Source organism: Castor canadensis, chromosome 2, assembly GCF_047511655.1.
Source record: "Castor canadensis chromosome 2, mCasCan1.hap1v2, whole genome shotgun sequence".
NCBI classification, from domain to species: Eukaryota; Metazoa; Chordata; class Mammalia; order Rodentia; family Castoridae; genus Castor; species Castor canadensis.
The window spans coordinates 148,809,223-148,822,203 of NC_133387.1; the positions used below are offsets into that span (position 1 = coordinate 148,809,223).

At 34.2% G+C, this 12,981-nt stretch overlaps 2 protein-coding genes across 5 annotated transcripts in view; both read right to left on the bottom strand.

Annotated features, from left to right (window-relative positions):
• Window positions 1–2,151: 2,151 nt before the first annotated feature.
• Gtf2a2 (general transcription factor IIA subunit 2) lies at window positions 2,152–11,487 on the bottom strand. The gene is made up of 4 exons (XM_020182276.2): window positions 11,356–11,487; window positions 10,430–10,534; window positions 5,349–5,475; window positions 2,152–2,602 (listed from the first exon to the last, which is right to left on the bottom strand). Exons 1-4 carry the CDS (start codon window positions 11,425–11,427, stop codon window positions 2,577–2,579), a joined length of 330 nt encoding a protein of 109 aa, XP_020037865.1. The 5' UTR covers window positions 11,428–11,487; the 3' UTR covers window positions 2,152–2,576.
• Bnip2 (BCL2 interacting protein 2) overlaps window positions 5,383–12,981 on the bottom strand; it is a 32,817-nt gene continuing 25,218 nt past the window's right edge. For 2 of the 4 annotated variants that reach the window (XM_074066091.1, XM_074066090.1), the window contains one exon: window positions 11,356–11,481. In XM_074066091.1, coding sequence (XP_073922192.1) covers window positions 11,475–11,481 — 7 coding nt within the window. In that variant the 3' untranslated portion in view covers window positions 11,356–11,474. Of the gene's footprint in view, window positions 5,476–10,429; window positions 10,535–11,355; window positions 11,482–12,981 lie in introns of those variants that run through there. The other 2 variants (XM_074066087.1, XM_074066088.1) reach the window with 2 other exon arrangements.

Consider the following 12,981-nt stretch of genomic DNA (forward strand, 5'->3'; position numbering starts at 1 on the left):
AAATGACTCCTTTGTAAGAGAAATATGGTTTCACTCTGAGATGGAAGGGGGTTTGAGTTCTGAAGGAAGGGTAGGATTTTGATTGATAGGAAAGGTGTGAAAAATAGAGGAAAAAGCGTAACCAAACATTTCAATCTTAGGTCTGACTTGTTAAGTTTAACTGGAGCAGACCAAGTGATGGCTAGAAAGAGCATGAGAGGAGCAACACAGACTGGTTCCAAGTATGCAAAAGTTTTAAGGTGAGGGCCAAGGACTGCGCTGGTATGTTAAGGTAACAGCTAGTAGTACCATTCAGAGAATGGAATAAATTATTACTCAATTAGTAGGTCAATCCAGTTAATCATCTAAGAAATTTCTCACCCAAGGTCAATGTGCTGCCTTCTGTATCTTTTCCAAGAACAATCAACTGACATCATTTATAGGCTGTTAAGTTCCCAAACAGGCGTATAATTCCTGTAAGACTTGTGACCTTAGTAACAGGAAAAAGAAACTTAAGCCATGAGTTATTCCTTAAGAATCAGTTCTAATTTCTAAACCACTGTAAGTTTACTATCAACACACTTTTCTCATTAGTATATACTAATTGTACAAGTAATGGGTTTCATGATGACATTTCATAGATGTATGTAATGTATTTTGATCATATTCACCTCCTCTATTACCCTTTCACTCCCCACTTCCAAATCACTAATAGTCTTCCTTTTACTTTCATATCCACCCTCACCCCAAAATTCCACAACAGAAAACATGCAATACCTGAGACAGGCTTCCTTCACTTAATATGATCTACAGTTTCACCCATTTTCCTGCAAATGACACTTTGTTCTTTATGGCGGAATAAGAAACTCCATTGTGTGTATGTATACTTTCATTACCCATCATCCATTGATGGTCACTTAGGCTGATTCTGTAACTTCGGTACTGTGAATAGTGCTGTGATAAACATGAGTGTGCAGCTATCTTTAGAGTAAGCCGATTTTGATTCCTTCAAGGTATATACCCAGGATTGGTACAGCTGGATCATGTGGTAATTCTATTTTAAATTTTTTGAGGAACTTACATACGGATTTCCAGTGACTGGCCTAATTTACATTTCTACCAACAGTCTATAAAGGTGTTTTCTTGATGGTGGCCATTCTGACTGAGGTGTGATGGAATCTCAATGTAGTTTTGGTTTGTATTTCTCTGATGGCTAAAGATCAACCATAACTTACCTTTTGACCACTATTCTGAACCTCAAAGTAAAAAGGCTGTAATTTTGACAATAAAGAAAAGTCCTAATTATGTAGTCTTTAGTAATTTAAGAGTGGTTATGTTTCCAGTTCTGTATCTGTAAAAATGCAACAAACTTCTTCCCAAAGTAAGGGAAGGAGAACACTGGTAAGCCACTTGGTCTTTCATGTAATGAATAAAGTTAATAAGGCTTGCTGTTATTCTACAAAGTTCCATTTCTATGCTGCTATATACATCAGACTATAGCTTTGTGTGCCTAAAAAAATGACATTATACAGCATGCTTCTTCCCACATCTGGAAAAAAGGAGACTGTCCAGCATAAAGAGCTACTTATCTTTTAGTAAGTGTATGAAAAGCTACTTTACTTAGTATTTGTTAACTTCTCTCCTCTCAGTAGAGAGAAAAGATGACCTTTCCACCCTGTGTCCTAGCTTAAACACTGAACTTTGGGTGAAATGGGGTTGACCGCAAGATAGGGATGTCAGATACTTACTCTAAGTGCTAGTGAAAGAGGGATGGGTCTTTATTAAACACAGTTGGTACTGATTAATCTATGGTCAGCTAAATTCCAATCACTCAATTACCTTGTCTCTGATATTCTCTTTGACCGTTTACAAATACTATAGTCTCTATTATACTTTCCTAGTTTAACAAACTTTTATTCCTTCAGTATGCAAAAATATGGAAACCCATGTGATGCATTTAGCAGGACACTTTACTGAAGTCTAGTCGTTTTATGTTGCCTAGAATAGGGTGTTTTTGGCTTTACTACTGAGGCTGTCTAAAGATTGTGTAACTTTTCCCAATCAAGTTACACTTAGGTTGCTTACATCACTGACTACTTGGTTTTATACTTTGAAAAAAGGGGATTTTCTTAGTTAAATTCCACCCAGCTTTTAGGTTTTCATCAGATAAAGTTACAACTGACAAAACTAACACAATTTTATTGAAATGAAAGCACCTTCTAAGTTCCTTTGCAAGGGATATGGCGTTCTTTCACAATGCTTATTTATCTAACATCTTCATACCACCTGCTTAATAGCTCCACCAGTTATTATTTACATTGAGTTTTAAAATGAGTTTATTAAAGAATGTTCTTAGGAAGGCAACCACTTTTAATTTGTCATTTAAAAAAAGTTATGTTTCTTCATGCTGTATAATAAAGGTAATATAAGAGAATACAGTTATAAGCTTCTTTTTGCTTGCTTTCTCTGATAGTATAGCACAGTGTAGTCATTTTGCAATACTAGAATAAATTAAAAAAAAAAGTCTCTTCTATGCTTCTCTTCAAAAAGCAATGAATAACAAACAGAAGATGGCATAAAAAAGCCGTTTTTCCTGCTCATTCTGTAGTATTGGAGCCAGTATCTAGAAAACAGAAGAGAAAGAGTAAAATCAAGGAACAAGTTACTTTTAAATTTAAATATTTTAAGAGTATCTATTAAAAAAAAAGAAGAGCTAATAATGGTGGTTGGGCCTGTGGAGATGCAGGCAGTGCAAACGCCGGAGAACATCAACAAACTTCCCTTTACGGCAGAAATAAAAAGAGGATACTTAATCCCCCATGCTTATGTTAGAGAGAAAAGGCGAGTTACTCCACACTTGGTTTGCACAACTGTTATACAAACTCAATTTACTTTAGGACCTCTACTGTCTTCCTGGTAAACAGATCAAATGCTAGCTACTGTCACTTTTTCTCTGCTTCTGTATTAGGAACACAACTTAATTTTAAGAAAGTTAACTTTAAAAAAAAAGGAATTATTTTTATAGTAGCATCTCATTTATCTAGCATGACCTAGGAATGTAATTTTCCTAATTATTTAAATTTACCTCTACCTGTGATACCAAACTGCATTTTAATTCTGGGAAAAAAATTTCCAAGATAGAGCAAATGGAATTCAATTAGGTATTTGTTTCTTTCTTTTCATGGTACTAGGCCTTGAATTCAGGGTCTCATGGTTGCTAGGCAGGTGATCTACCATTTGAGTCATGCCTCCAGCCTTTTTTTTTTGCTTTTTTTCTGGACAGGGTCTTATGTTTTCGCTGTGGGCTGGCCTCAGACCACAATATACCTACGCCTCCTAGTAGCTGGGACCACAGGCATGTACCACCACATCTGGCTTGTCGGTGAGATGGGGTCTTGCTAACTTTATGCCCAGGCTTGTTGTTTTGGAACCACTATCCTCCTAATCTCCATCACCCAAGTAGCTGTGGTAAAAGGCACGCTCCATCACACCCAGCCAATCTAAGTTTTTTTTTTTTTTTTTAAATACTCAGTGTTTTGCTGAAGACCAATTATTGCACTTTGCTATAACTGAGGGAAGCTCTCCAGGAGTCACTGAAATAGGTAAGAGTGATTTGCTACTTCTCATTACTGAAGTTTGAAAAAAGAGTCTTGTATCTTTAAGCCAAAGTAGTACTCTCTCAGGGCCACCAGAAAGAAGTTTCTGTAACTAAAATGCCTATCTGACATGCGTTCTTTGCTCTCACTAAATTTTCTCAGAGCCATTTACTGTTGTGCTTTTTAGGTATGGTTTGAATAACTAAAACTGATACTTTTCTAGTCTATAACTATGCTATCCCATAGGATAGTCACTGGCTAGCCAATGTGGCTGTTTATATTTAAGTTAATTCAGGTTAGCTAATGAAATCTAAAAAAATTAAAACATCCAGTTCTTCAGTTGCTGCAGTCATATTTCAAGTGCTCAACAGCCATGTATGACTATTGGAAAAAGTAAGACATAGAACATCATCATTATAGAAAAATTCTGCTAAACAGTGTGGTATACAACATTTGAAAGAGGAGTAGGAATTATTAATGCTCCAAAGGGTTATGAAGATCCTATTAGCTTAAATTACAAGAAAAATAATAAATTATCTCAAATTGGAATTGTTATCTTGTGATAACCTTTATAGGAACTGAAAATATGTCATAATTTTGTTCCTAGCAACAAAAAAAGCCCTTAAATATCTGATGGCTCTATTAAGAAGTCAACCAGGCCTATAGTTCGTAAAATGAGTATTCCTAGCTAACTTAAGAACTATACAAGTCAATGTAATGTTGCTAGTTTCAAAGACTTTCTGACAGCTGAAAGAGATAATTTAAGAAAGGACTGACAGTGTAATTTTATGTAGCCATTAGTCAATCCCATGTGTGAAAACAGATATATCTGCAAACGTGTCCATATGTATATTACTATAAAAATATTCTTGGGACTAGAAAGTCTTTTATTAAAAGTATTAAAAGTGGTCAGTTATCTCCAGGTGATGTTATAGATGCTTTCTCTTCCATGTGCTTTTTGTATTCTCTGCATTGCCTCAGTGATTAGTGATTTCTTTTAAAACTCGAAGTATATAAAAGAAACCTAACCCATAATACAAGAAATGGGGATATTGATTTCTACACTTCTCATTTTCTTGCTTCTCAAAACTCCCCTTTTTAGAGAGTAGCAGTTTTTACTATTTAATTTCAGGAATAGCTGTTTTAAACAGAAACAGTTCAGATTATAAAGTACATATTTAAAATATTATTAGCAAAAAGGAAGTAAGTAATTATGGAGCAGAGAGCAAAGATGTGCAGTTTCCAAAACATTTAAAGATCTGAACAAGCACTTAGGTCTGCTGTGGAACATTCACCTGCACAAATGTAACAGATTGGAGGAATGGCTATTTAGCACTATGACTGCAAGATTTTTATGGTTAATTTAAACCTGCTTTAAAATAATTAACTTTTAAAATATAAAACAAGTAACCAGCAACACAGAAACTTAAGGGGAATAGTCAAATTAAAGAGCACTTCTTTAAAGAGAAAGGTAGTTGTGAAAAGCCTGACAAACAAAATATAACAGCTGAAAGAGGGAAGGAAAACTGATCAATGTGGTTATTTTCTTTCCCATATAAATTCAATCCATGTGAGCAGTCTGTGTGTTGTCTGAGGTATATATCCTAGAGTTAGAGGACAGATCTAGAATTCTGAGACAGAAGCTAGGTCCCCAAATTGGAGTTGATTACTTGGCCATTTCTTCCCTTAGACTTTTCAGACAGATTGTCTAAAGACCCATAAAAACAAGACTTTGAGTAGTTTTGCTTTCACAGTAATTAGGTGAACACTTACTTTTACCATCACAGGCTACAATTTTCACTTTGTCCACTTTGATAAGTTCTGTCACCTCTCTGAATTCAACATCATTCAATACAAAAGTCCACACATTATCGCAGAATCTGTACGTATTTAGAGAGCCCTTTAAAACAAAACATTTAGACATGCATGAAAAATCTTTTTCCCCCTCACATTTTTTTTCAAAGCAATATAAAAAAAAAAAACAGGTACCAAGTATATAATTGTTAAAATAGTGTTTCATGCTTAGCTTGTTTAAGATTTTCCTTAATTTTAATACCACTTACCTAAAAAACAAAGAAAAACTCATATAAATTTGTTGAGGGAAGACTTCCAAACTCTTTTGGCTAGCAGATAATTTTTGGTACTATGAAAGAATGCTTACTTGAAGACTCTATGAAAACTTGCATTTGTATTTCTACTGCCCTCATGTGGCTAAATTATGAAAATCCATTTGAATTTTTTTTTACAAATACTTTTTTAAAGTTAACTACTGTGCATGTTCATTCTCTGAACTTATATGAAAGCACGGATTTGTGGGAATGTCAGGACAATTTTAACCTGTGACTTAGCTCAGATGCATCACTGTCAGGCACTGAGACATCTTCTAATAAAGCTCATTCCCAACCCTTCCCATCCCACCTTGGGAGCAAGAATATGTACCTGAACATTAAAGGGAAAGAAACCTAAAGAGTGGTAAAGGTACAAGGATAAACACCAACAAAATATAATCACAACCTGAGATATACACATATGCACACATATATTCACATATGAAACAGTATAAGACATTTAGGTGCATGAAATCATTAATCCAAGAAAAGAAGCATCAAGCACAAAAATGCTTTCTGGACTCCTTTGTATTATTTGTCATACTGAAAACTGGACTCAACTTAAATGTGTCATTAAGTGAGAATGATTTAAAAGTGATGGCTAGGAATGAATTAGTTAATGAACTTAATAATTGTGAACAATTACTGCATACTAGACTCTGCTGGACTCAGAGGATATAATGGTTGAACACTGGTCTCTGCTATCAATGAGCTTAGTTTAGCAGGGAGATCGTAGTAAATAGTACAAACAGCAGTGTTATGAAAGAGTAAGTTATTCGGTACAAGGGCAGCATAGCAAGGACACTGAAGGGTAAAGAGGACACAGGACAGAGAAAGCTTCCCTCATAAAGTAAAGCTTAAGTTGAGTGTTGAAGAGTAAAAGTAAGTCAAAGGAGAGGTAGGAGAGTGGAAAGAAAGACAAACATTTGGAATGGGGTAAGAGATTCCAGACAACAGAATGTTTCAGGAGGTACTAAGGTGAAGGAGACCCTGGACAATCCTGGAAGGTCTAACATTATTAGGAGGTAAATGAAGAACTCTAAGCAGAGGAGTCACATAATTACATTTGCCTTTTCCTGGTAGCATGAAGAATGGATTAGAGGGGAATATGGCTGAAGGCAGGAAGAACAGATACTGTAAGGAAGATGAGATACCTCTTAGCTAGCTGAATCAGAGAGATCAAAGTGGTTTTACTATAGCAGTAGCAAAGGGGTCCAGAGAAATGGAGACTTCAAAAGGTAGAACTGATGGGACCTGACAACTTTGGATATAGGAGCCTATGGTAATTTCCAAGTTTCTGACTTAAGTGAAAATGGATTCACAGAAAAAGGTGGCTCTAAAGTTAAACTTAGAACTTGCTGAGTTTATGATATATGTAAGTCATGATGTCCAATACGTGTAGGAGAAAGCAAGGGAGCATGAGCCTAACAACTTTTGTTAAGGCCACAAGGTTGGATGAGAGAATATGGAGGCCCTAGACAACCTTGAGGAATACCAACACCTGTGACAGAAGAGAACTACAAAGGAATCTGAGAAGAGGCCAAGAAATAGAAGAAAATGTAGAAAGTATGGGTTTCAAAAGAGGAAACAGTCAATAGTATCACAAATTATGCATTAGATTTAGTAAAAAATAACTTTGCAAGAGAGGTTCCAGTGGAGTGATGAGAGATTAATTCATGACATAATGTCAAATGAAAAATAAACAGACTCACAAGTCTAAAAAATACATTTAAAAATTAAATCCACTCATTTGTTTGGAAGGATGAACATCCAAATATCAACTCCATGTTCATTTCTGGCATTCTGAACTTGGTGCAACCAGTGATCCTATGACTGTTTGAGTTACTTTCATATCCAACTGATATTAGCTATGTTAATCATTTCAACTAAGCATGATTTATGATTAGCATGCGAACACTCTCTTTCAAATGTAAACTAGCATTTTAGATGTAGTTTATATAATCATATGTTTAAATTCATTTAGTTGTAGTATAAATGTAGTCTTCAATTGTTTGAGAAAGTAAAATGTTACAAAACTTAACTATGAAAGCTCTTAATTTTATAAAAAATCAGTTATTAAATATTCTTGCATTTATACTAAAATAACTTGATTAATATAATTAAGAGATATTAGCTAGACAGTGTTTGAACCAACAAATATTGTTTAAATAAACATTTTAAAAATATTTAAGCTTAGATCAAATAATAACATAAATCTAATTTTTCTAGAATAATTTGGTAAATTAGAATCCCTAACATGGAATAAAATAAACTTTACTGTATATAATTTTTAGTTATTTAAATATCTTGCCTTTTCCTTATATTTGTGAGACTCTATATGGTATCTGTAGTATAAGGACTGAAAGAGTAATTCCATTAAAATAACTTGTTCTTTATATTGAAGAAGCTCCTTCTGTAAGATAATGTTTGGTTCTGGTCCAGTACTGAGTTGGTCAAATTGTATTTTCAATGCATCTCTAGTAAAGACATACTTTTAAGTAGATATCCACAATTAGGCAACATCTGTTCTTTTAAAGTTAAAATAGCATCTCAAAAGTTATACAATACATATTCATTGTAGAAACATCAAAAAACAGACAGGGAAAAGAAAACTGTCAGTTGTCATTAGAAGGACTATTTTTCTTGACCAATACATCATTTAATGCTTGTTTAATTGCTGTTTGAAGCTAAGTTTTCTGATGTTTAAGTAGCCATTACTTGGACCTCTGGGCAGATATTCTCTTAAAAGCACACAATGGCTATTTAAAAGCCTAGTTATATATATTAATTCAATGTGAATTTTTCTCCCTAAAAATTGATCCATCAAGTTCCCTGGTACATATATGTTGACTTTTTAACTAATAAATTTGAACATATAAATAATTAAAGCCTGAGCTCTCATATTTCCGGGTTATTTTTCCTATAACATCTATTAAGAATCTCAATTATATAGAATGCATATAAGGATTTAAAACAAAAAGGATCAGCATATTATGTAAGATTACCCAATTCCTTTAATAAGTGCCTATTTTATTGCTAGTCCAGCAAAAAATATTATAAAAACTATTTAAATATGATTTAGCAATGTGGCTTTGCAAATTAGATATTACTGACATATTACCTCTTTTCTCTTTGTTATATGCTATGCCAAGCTAAACAGAAAGCTATTTGCAAATTAAAATTGATCAAGTCTGCTATAATTGGGGAAGGGAGGTAATGAAAGCTGAGCTACGTCAATAGAATGGAAAAGAAAGAGTGGAAAGAGGCATAGCTCAAGTGCCTGCCTAGCAAGCACAAAACCCCGAATTAAAACCCAAACAGGACCGAAAAAAAAAAAAAAGAGTACCAAAAAACCAACTTTGCCAGAAACATTACTGTTAAAAAATCAAGAATTCACTGGTCAAATTTTACAGTCTTAAAGACTTAAGACAACTTTTCATTCCAGGTAATTTTTAGGCATGTGAAACTGATAAATAAGAGATACTTATATACAACAAAAAGTATATGTAGATTTGATTTCATCACTAAAATTTAAGTCAAACAAACAGGGGCCTTGTCTATCCTGTTGATTTCTGTATTTTTAGTATCTAGAATGGTGCCTAGCATATAACAGACACTCAAATGATGTTTCTTTTTCTTTCTTTTTTTTTTTTTTTTTGCTTTTCTTTTCTATTTTTCCTTTTTTTTTTCAGTGCTGGGGACTGAACTCAGGGCCTTGCCCTTGCCAGGCAAGCGCTCTTCCACTGAGCTAAATCCCCAACCCCCTCAAATGTTTCTTAAATAAACCATTCTTTTTTTTTGAGACAGGATTTCACTATGTAGCCCGGACTGGCCTTGAACTTATGATCCTCCTGTCTTGGCTTTCCAAGTGTACTAAATGTCTGGCCACATTAAATTTTTTTGTATATGTTTTTCATTATCAACAAATACAAAACTCCCCCAAAGCACCGAGGTTCCCTGTAATGCAAGGAACCCATGAACTCTTTTATATATTGATCTTCATATATTTTAAGCTTCTAATTCTATTTTAGGGTTGTCTTATAACACAAAATAAGCACAAATATTAGGTAAGTATAATAGGATAACCAAGTATCATTATGTACAGTATAATCTGATTCTATCAGTATCATAATATGGTAAAATTATTTGTTTTACTGTGTAGTTTAATGGGTCCTGAATCCCAAACTACTACAAATTAAGAGAGATATTTTGTTCAGCTTTGCATAACTTTTTAAGGTTTAAATGACTCAAACAAGGCCTAGCTACCAGAAAAGACCATGAGAGATCACAATTCAGATTTTTATAAACCAGATTATTTAAGAGTAGGTGGGAGGCAACATGAAGTTTCTAGAAATAACTATACTTTACTGGAATGGATAAGGGCCTATGTTTGAAAAATAACTGAACCTTAGGGATTATACTGCCATTTACCTTCAATTGTACAGTTAATGTTTTCAGGTATTTGAAATCTCAGTAATTTTTTAGAGAAGGTGGACAAACATACACAGGTTGATTTGTGAAACAATGGAACAGAAATCTAAAAACAACTCTGCATCTCACCTTAAAGTGGATGAACTTAGTATACAGCTGATTTAAAAGTAAAGTATAATTTAGTCATTACAAAACAAGTTCCAAAATGTGATTTGCTGCTTTCTCCTCTTGTGATTAATAAATACATACAGATCCTAAAAACACTATTGAAAAAACAATTGTTGCAGGCTTCTAGATTTAGTAAAATATCCTTACCCTGAAATTGACTCTGTTCCTGACCCTTTGAGCCAACGCTGAATTTATAGCCTTATCAAACTGAAGTAGAACTTGAAGGGCAAGTTGGGGGGTGATCTGTTGAGACTGAGAAAACGTAAAGGTCATAAATCCTCTTTGGGAAGAACATTAAAAACAAAATAAATAATAATATACGAAATACCATTTAAAATTTAACTGAGGTTCTAAACTAGAATTCCCTATTCTCCTTTTCCATAACTGACAATGAAGAAGCAAAGCTGGAAAATACCTCTGGCATTCTCATGACAAAAAACAATTTTGAAAAGGAAACACGCAGTGATTTTACAAAGCCAGAACAAAACTTTGTCTATCTTTTTCTGTGTTTAGAAAAAGAAGGTCAGTAATTTGGGAGAACCAAGTTTTCTAAACAAAAAGTATAAAGCCTATATGTAAGAAACAAAACAACAACAATTAAATCTTACTCATAGCCCATATAATAACAGCAAAACAGATGAAATTATTTAATATGTTTGTAGTCAGTGGTTTAAATAACACTAATTCTCCTAAAATTGAAATATAAATTCAAAATTTCAAAAGACTTTCATTAATTTGGATTGAATTATCTGTAAAGCTATAAAAATATACTGTTTTCTGAATGAGAAGGGGAAAATCATTGATTTTAAATGAAATTTATGTGTGCATACATATATATGTATACACACACACACACATATATATTTAAATATATAAATATATATTGAACTGTATTACTCAATTATGTTTTCTGTCCTGTTGTCATGATTGTAATCAACAGGAGGTCATTTATTCATCAGTCAGTGATACTGACTTGTGTAAGTTTACCTGATTTAGCTTTGCCTGAGATAAGAGATATGACAAGAACTATTACAGACCCATCTAAATGAAAATGTTTGATTTCTACTCCCCACCTGTATGAGCTCATCTAGGCTCTCCTGAAGACTGTTTCCCAAAGTGGTATTTCTATACAACTGATACGCCATGGCTTAGGAGGAAGAAACAGCTTTCTCTTCAGGCTTGCATTGATGTCCTAAAAACTTAATATGAAATAGTTAAAAATATCACACTGTAACATTATAAATTATGTATACAGTATAGTCTATCTCCTACATTTTAATATAGAACTATTATAACTCTTAATTATAAATTACTGTATAATAATTTTAGGATTTCAAGAAATGGTTAAAAATTACTTTTCTAGGTTGGAGCCAGTAGCTCATGCCTGTAATACTAGCTACTCAGGAGGCAGAGATCAGAAAGATCATGGTGCGAAGCCAGCCCAGGCAAATAGTTCCTGAGACCCTATCTTGAAAACACCCAACACAAAAACAGGGTTGGCAGATGGCTCAAGTGGTAGAACGCAAGCCTAGCAAGTTTGAGGTCCTGAGTTCAAACTCTCAGTACTGCCAAAAAAAAAACCCCAAACCAACCAAAAAAAAAAAAAGCCAACTTTTTTCTAGTTATTTTTTTGTGATTTTCACATAAGCATTTATATCCTTTTAATACAGTATAGAAGTCATTTATTAAAATGTATGTTTTTATTATTTCTTTCAAAAGTCTATTTTCCTAGTCTAGAATTTTTCCATTAAGTCCTTTTCCACTTGTTGTCAAGTCACTGATCCAGTCTCCAGCTCACATTTGCATGCCTCTTCCCTTATTTTTCTGTTTTCTTAAAATTCAATATTTATAGAGTACCTATCCAGAGGATGGCACTGTGCTAGGAAGCAGGAGAGGAAGATGAATAATTATACATTCCCGATCCTAAAAACTTAAACTTTATAGGAGGAATGAGGTAACAGACATATGAAATAATGACAGGGACAACACAGGATATTATGCAGGCCGCCTGTGGACTGAGTTGGCTCAGACTGAGACTTCAGTTGAACAAAGGAGGAAAGTCATTCTAGGCTGATAGAATAAAGGCATCAAAGTGTGAAATAGCAAGGCTTGTGGTGAAAGAATGGTTCTCTATTATTGGGGCGAGGGTGAACAGGGAGTGGCAGGAGATGAGGCTGAAGGCAAAGGGATGGATGAGCTTGTTTTGTAGGAGTAGTGCAGAAAACCAGAAGCCCCTAAAGGATTTTAGGCAGGACAGGTCAGACAAGTGGGCTTAAGTGTGAGATCAGAAACAGATGACTGATGGGAGCTTGGAAAGGGTAGAAGGAGTACAGATTCAACAAATATTTACTGAGCTTCTCCTACAGTTATAAAAATCCTGACCTCATGGCTTTTGCAGTCTAGGTATCAGCAAAAATAATGGTCAGTCATTAGTCACCAAATCATACACTGTGTCAGCATTAGGTACAATGGATTGTTCTACCTTCTTCAGACACTTCTTTGCTTTTGGGACACCACTGTCAATTCTTTCCTCTGACCTCACTAGATAACTGCTACCTTTCTTGTTTTCTCTTGCATCTTGGTCCTTCTCAGCTCCCTAACTTCCACCTACTGGACTACCCTCCACGTAAGTCTCCTTAGGTCTTTATAAGCTTTTCTTTCTTAGTTACCTACATCTAGCCTATGGCTTTAAATACTAT